The sequence below is a fragment of the Pterocles gutturalis genome, unplaced genomic scaffold (genome assembly GCF_000699245.1).
Source record: "Pterocles gutturalis isolate BGI_N339 unplaced genomic scaffold, ASM69924v1 Scaffold53813, whole genome shotgun sequence".
Lineage (NCBI taxonomy): Eukaryota > Metazoa > Chordata > Aves > Pterocliformes > Pteroclidae > Pterocles > Pterocles gutturalis.
This window is the reverse complement of record NW_010120021.1, coordinates 1-6,877: the sequence shown is the minus strand read 5'-3', so window position 1 is coordinate 6,877 and position 6,877 is coordinate 1. Positions and strand designations below refer to the sequence as shown.

The 6,877-nt window shown below is 37.3% G+C and overlaps 1 protein-coding gene across 1 annotated transcript; it reads right to left on the bottom strand.

Moving 5' to 3' along the window:
* Window positions 1-2,694: 2,694 nt before the first annotated feature.
* SPRTN (SprT-like N-terminal domain) lies at window positions 2,695-5,795 on the bottom strand (the record flags this gene model as incomplete). Its single annotated transcript, XM_010076716.1, has 4 exons — window positions 2,695-3,425; window positions 3,702-3,969; window positions 4,751-4,879; window positions 5,696-5,795. Coding segments are annotated over 4 exons (1,228 nt in total), but the record flags the coding sequence as incomplete, so codon positions are not given.
* Between the last annotated feature and the right edge of the window lie 1,082 nt (window positions 5,796-6,877).

Sequence of the window (6,877 nt, the reverse complement as noted above, 5' to 3'; positions counted from 1 at the left end):
ACTCAATCCCCTCATCCAGGTCATCGATACAGACGTTAAACAGGACAGGCCCCAACACCGATCCCTGGGGAACACCACTGGTGACCGGCCACCACCTGGACTTAAATGAATCTTGAATGAGATTGCTTTTGGCTTTAGTTTGCAGAACCATTTGTCAACCTCTCTCATACCTGATGTCTCAAAAGCATATTAACTTGTTTTTCAGATTTCCAGTCAGGCAACTTATTTTGCAGTTCAGTGAAGCATGTTTGTTCAAGATTCCTCTCTCCCTAGTTTGTGTTGTTCTAGACACTGTCTAAACTGATAGAGAAGACAGAATTTCTCACCTTTGACCCAAATTTACCAGCATATTTTAAAAACATACCAGTAGTTGCTATAATTGTGGGAAGGACACTGTCTTCAAGAAAAATCTTATAGAAACAGCATTCACAGTAACACATCCAAAAAACCAAGGCCATGACCTGTTAATAACGGCTGACAGTAGGTAGCAACTGCAAGGCCTGTCCACCCGGCTCTTTCTCACCTTTATCTCTGAATAAAGAAAGAGATGTTGGCATCATAATACTTCATTGTAAAAACATGCATGGGCAGAGGTGATGTTTTTCCACAGCTGGTGGAATCTGTTTTAGGATATTCGTATATTTGAGACAGGACTTGCCTATAGCTTAAGTTTCTCCCCGCCCCCAGCAGGCTATACTGTTAACTAAACAGATGAATCAGGAAACTGATGAGAATAGTAAGGGAAATAGCTCTCAAAAAATGTTTCATAATGCAAGAGACCGTTTATGATGTGAATCTAGTCCTCATCTTAAAAATGTATGATAGTACAAATGAATTCTGAGCAGTAGTGCCCTTGCAGAAATTTCACTGGGAACACTGACAGATACTGCAGTTCTAAGAAGGAAGTATGGAAAATTAACATGTCAAATCAAGTTTTAGAACCAGTATTTGTAAACTTTTTCCACAAAAATGCAACAGAAGTGAAACTACTAAAAATATGATGGAGAAGGCAGAGGTTGATACAGCCTATATTCACCAATACCTGTTTTTACAGGGAAATTTAAGAAGGAAAAGTGTTAACACAGAAAGAACCCATTAAAGCAGACTGTTATTAGATAAACAGGTGAGCCCACTGGTGAGTAACACAAGACAGACACAAGTGCCACATGAAACCCAGGCTTAATGAAAATTTAAAACTCAGAACCAATTTATTCAGAATATGCAAGAACAATTAACATCAAACATCTGTAACATCAGTATTTAAAAAAATACACCAATGTTTTAAAAGAACACAGGTCTCATTTGCCAAATTCTACTGCACATCAGTTTATTTCCCAATTTCAGAAGGGAACAGCAAGTAATTGATTATATAAAGACAAACATGTGCATACAAGGCTAACATTGGCATTTAAAGTTGTAGCAACAATATATGGAACAGAGTAATTTTTTTTTCTTTTTCTAAACAAAAATATCTACAATCAGTTTTATAAGTAAGGAATCAAGCTGATACCTGTTTAACCAGTTAAATACTTCCAGTGCAGCAAGAGAACTGTTAACATTTCAGAAAGTTTATCTAGAAAACACATTTGCTCAGCATTTGTAACTTTTCAAGCACAATGGTTTTAGTACTCAACTGACTGACTGTTGAACACTAACCACCAAGCTGGCTGGCTTCCAGAAGAAGCAAGACAAAGACTGTCAGCTAATGTCAATTTAATGCCATTTTGGCCTGTAAAGCACTGGAAGTTTAACTGAAAAATCATGAAGGCTTTTATGATACAGCCAGGAACAGTCTTTACCAGTATTGCTACCAATATTCCTCACAACCTTTACTTACTAGTATCTGCATATGGGGGTCAGTTACTCATGCATGTAATATCCTAAAGAATAGTGAACTTTCAACACAGAGTTTGTGCAAACCATCAGAAAAAGTGGGTGGAAAGTCTAGCTGGGATCTTTGACAATTTTTTTTTTGTTTTAACTTAGCCCTTAGGAGTAGGGACTTCTACTCATCTACTAAGGATCTGATATTTGATTTCCTAACACCTTCATCGTCCTTCTGGATTTTATCTTCTCCTGCTACAATCAACCCATTAAACATAAATGGATGCTGTGCTGTTTTTGCTGCCTACAGCTCGCCCATCTTTCACAAAAGTCTGTATTTGAGATTCTTGCTCCCATCTATCTTTTTGAAAAGATCACAGGTGAGAAGGACCACCTGGGAGTGTAATTGTGGCTTATGTAAAATATTTACTATTCTAAAAATACCCACCACTTTATTACCTTGCAGTAAACAGAAAAATTCTTACTTATTATAGATAGCTAGGTTTTAGGGTGGCAAAAACCACTAAAAAATACAACACAAAGGGGTCTTAAGAACAAAGATAAATTAGCAGGATTAAAAATGTATTAATTTAAAAAATTGCCTTGAAATCACAGCTCGGCAAGCATCCATCTTCTCTTGTGTTACCCAGGTTCTGCAGCAAGAACATTGGCACAAACATCCACCTACTAAAACATGAGTATTTGATTCTTTGGAACAAATGCTGTTCAGCGTGCTGACACGAATTTCAATTCCAGTTCAGAACAGGCACACAGGGAAGTAACCACAGCTAAGCAAACCCTGAGCAAAGTAGTTTTCAAGCAATGTTTTCAGCCCTGGTTTATCTTTTTGGGACAGCTTTCTGAATGGTTTTATGCAAGACAAGAATCAAGGTGTTCATTTATTTTAGACTCCAAAACCTCAGTCTGGCAAACAGGACAACTGACTTTTTTATCCTGCCTTACAGCAGTGCTGGAACTTGCAGAGGAGAATGTAGATTCAGCTTTGGTTTTTATAGGTGTATTTACACTTAAAGTGACATCAGTACTCCTTTTTTTAATAAAATAGTTTTCAAAGGCAGTTGCGTCTTCCATTTTTGGCCATTGCTGCATTGTATTAGTACACTTGGTGCTTTTTTTCTCAGATGCAACCTGAGCTGTTGCCTGCTCAAAACACATTTGTTTCGGTGGCCTGTTATAATATGGCATAACCCTCTTCCCATTTGCAGAACCTTGGTTTGGTCCTTCTTCCATAACACAAGCAATTTTAACAGGAGGTCCATCAACATTCTCGTAAGCTTTTGTATTAGCAACAGAGAGTTTCGGAAACTCACACTCTGAAGCTAAGTTGATTTTCTCACTGGCATCATCAGAATAAAGTGGAAAGAAGATGTCACTACGGGGTGACTTTTCAAATTTTATCTCACTTGTAGGGATTGGTATTGTCCTTATGGCTGAACGATGATGTGAACCAGGTATTTCATTGTTTCTAAGAGTGCTGCTGAAATCTGTGCTTTTTTCTGAGAGTCCATCGTCTTCTCCAAGCCGATATCCCTTTCCACTAAAAGGCATCACATCTTGCGTATCACGTGTTTGTGTCTTACCTGCAAAATAAGAGAAGAAAATTTAGTAATATAAATCACGGGCTTAGTATTTTACGTGCTTCACCCGAAAAATCTGCTGCCTGAAAAGAGTGCAGCAAACTAAACATTTGTAAACAACTAAGTTGAGAAGAGCCTAGAAATGCACAAATAAAATGGGCCCTGATCCTTGCTACATAACAAACAAAAAAAGCTCATGTAGTGGTTGATCTTTATTTGTTCAAGGAACTGTTTGGACAAAAACAGTTTGGAAAAGAAAAAAATAATTATTTTAAATACCTTTGTTATTTGACTCAGAATTTGGAAGTTTTGCTAGCTGGGTTTTTCCCTTTGATCTCTTAGAGAAGTTCTCTGGCTCCTTGACTTTTGTGAATGTACCTCCACATGTCTCTTGATGCTCAACCCACCAATGGTCTCGTGCAGAGGGTGCTCTATTCATCGAACGTTTCACATACCCAAAGTAAGGTTTTCTATTTTGACAGGGACCATTGCAACGCCACCAGTGCTGGTGGTACAAGTCCACCTCATCATGAAAACTATGATAGATCTAGGTTTAAAAAAAAAAAAAAAAAAGAAAAAAGTAATCATTCAGAAAGGTTCAAATTTTATATCACCAGCTCTACAGTATTTTTTAAAAACTACATTACCCTTTAATTCTTTCCATTATTACTGTGATTTTCACATTACCAGTTAAAAAAATGAATCTGGGTAAAATTTGATCAACATTTAGACACCATGAAGACAAAGCTTTAAAAAAAAGCCAGGATGTGTAGGAGTATGTTCTGGCTATCCCGTTTAAACTGCAATAAAATAATTTTGAAAATTTATCTACAGTTTCACCCTAAATGACATATGGTTTCAAATGCATTGTAAACAATACCAGCATTGTATTCTCCCTCCAGCTATTATCTTATCTTATCAGACACATTATTTTTAAATATCATCAACCCATTAGCCTTTACTAATATAAATCTTAACAAAAATAGACTGCTCTTCCCCAAATATTCTTCTGAACATGGAGTTATTCTGTCCCTGGTATCACTAAATTGTTTCAAGTTTAAAAGAAAAGTTTAAAGAAAATTACTAACAGAGGGTATACTTGAAAATTACATGACTAACAGCTCACCACATTTTCCTCAACCTGTCCCCACCTTCACCCCCAAGAAAATAACTATGGAACTCGCATGCACTTGGATGCAAATTTGTATTGGTGCAACTGTGGAGTGTCTAACAAGAACAAGTATATTACTCATACCACACCAGGCATACTGAAAAACCACATCAGGAAAAAATCCTCTATTAAATTACATTAAGTGGATTATGCTTACTGTAATATTGGCTCCAGTCAAGCGATTAATGCGATGCATGTGTTTGCAGAACTCTGGTCCATGAGATTCACGATCTTTGTCATTATTAGTAACAAAAAGCAGGGCGTGGATCATTTCATGCAACAGTGTCTGAAACAATACAAATCATTAGCTATTTACTAAAATCATTACACACATTTTCAAAATTAAGCTGGAAGTATTTTACTCCTTTACATTTATCTTGGTACTGATCTTATTTTCATGCATTCACGTGGATCATATAAACATAATACCTGTCTTACCTGTCAAATCAAATTACCTCTATTCCCATACCAGGAAAACATGCTGGAAAATACTACTACAGTATCATTTCTCCAAAAAGGAGAAAGAATCCTCAAACTTAAGTTAGATCTTTAAGAAGATCTTTAAAAGATCCCCTCTACAACCAAAGAAGAGACACTGTGAGAAGGCTGAAACTCTGCTGCATTTCTGTTCATTAAGCAAATCTGAATGTTGAGCCAACTCAAAGAAGCAGCCCTGACAGAGGCACAAGAAGCATCACAAAGTTAAGTTTACAGTCATATGCCATATCCTTATTTTCTGCAGTTTAAAAGATGAAACTACAGCCATTTTCTGATTATGCTCTCAGTCCATGTTTGTTTTTAACATTAGAGGATAATTTAGGAGTAAATTTAGTTTTTTCTTCCTTTATAAAGTCAGTAAAATAAACAAGTGACTTTAGACTCCTACTTAGTTGCCCATTTAGAAATATAAAACTGAAAGATTACTTTGATGTTGCCCAAGAAAGCAACACAAATGTAGCAATAAAGCCACCACTATTTTACAATCTACAAGTCACTGTTTATAAGAATTCCTCTATGAAAGGTAAAATGTGTGTATGGGGTGGGGGGGGAGGGCACAGGGACACACATTTCACGTGCAGATTCACGAGCAATCTTCAAATACCTCAACAAGATCCTTCCTTGGTCTTAACTTTAGGAGGGGCTCACTTAGACGAATGGAACACATTCCACCTTCTCCTTCATATCTACACACTCCAGCACAGCTGAAAGAGACATGGAAAGAAAATATGAAAATCTACTTGTTTCTGTAGTACATGAAGAAAACTGAAAATTGTAATTAAAATGCCAGCCCCTTCCAACACACACTAGGTAACTCAGAATATCAAAAAACACTTTCAGTTACTTGCAAAATTCAGTATCATTAATCAAGAAAAAAAACCCCACAAGTTCTTAGAATAAACTGTGACTAAACTAGCAAAAGTGAAACAATAATAAATTAAATCTCTTGCACCCACGTAGTTCAAAGCTGGCAAGTTTTTTTTTAAAAAATCACAATGGACTATTTAGGAGGCAAAAGACTGTTTTTACTAGCACCCCTGATGGAGTGAAATACATAAAACAGAGGCTGGAGATTCACAGCAGTCAACACTGACTTAACCACTGGTCACTGCAATTTCACCCCTCACTCTTCCCCAGCTTTTGACTCTTACTGAACCTTTAACTATCATGACTTATGCATAGTAATTCGTCAGAAAACGTCTCCTTTTTTTTCTCAGTATTGACTAAGCTCTCACCAGCTCAGGATCCAAATATTTTCAATTGTCTAAGGAGGACTACAGCCAGCAAAGGACAAGAGGGGGCAGGACTCCAGCAGCCAGCAATTTTTAATCTCAGTTATCTTGTATATTCCCCTTCCTAGTCTATGCTAAGTGTTGTTATAGTAATTTCATATTTGCCTGACATATTATAAAACTGACACAAAAACTGAGAACAAGACAAATAACTGCGATACAAGTATGCTCATTCAAGTCTTGACACAAACAGTTTAAGACCAAGTTACTTATTCCACTTCAAGATGACTCTCCAGTTTTGCAGTTTTGCCTGCACCACGGGAAAAGCCATTTATGGCCGCCAAAGGTGACAAATGAAGGACACAACAAATGATGACAGTGACCAACCCACACCCCGGGGTACAAACCAGAAAAGCGGGACATTCAAATACCTGGAAGAGAAGCTGTGGCACTAGTAGGTCATGCCTGTGAAGCCACGAGTAAGGAGCAGCACAGCGTGACGAGTGACAGCTTTTCCTCCCCAAAGCCCACATCTTTAGGATGATGCGAGCTGC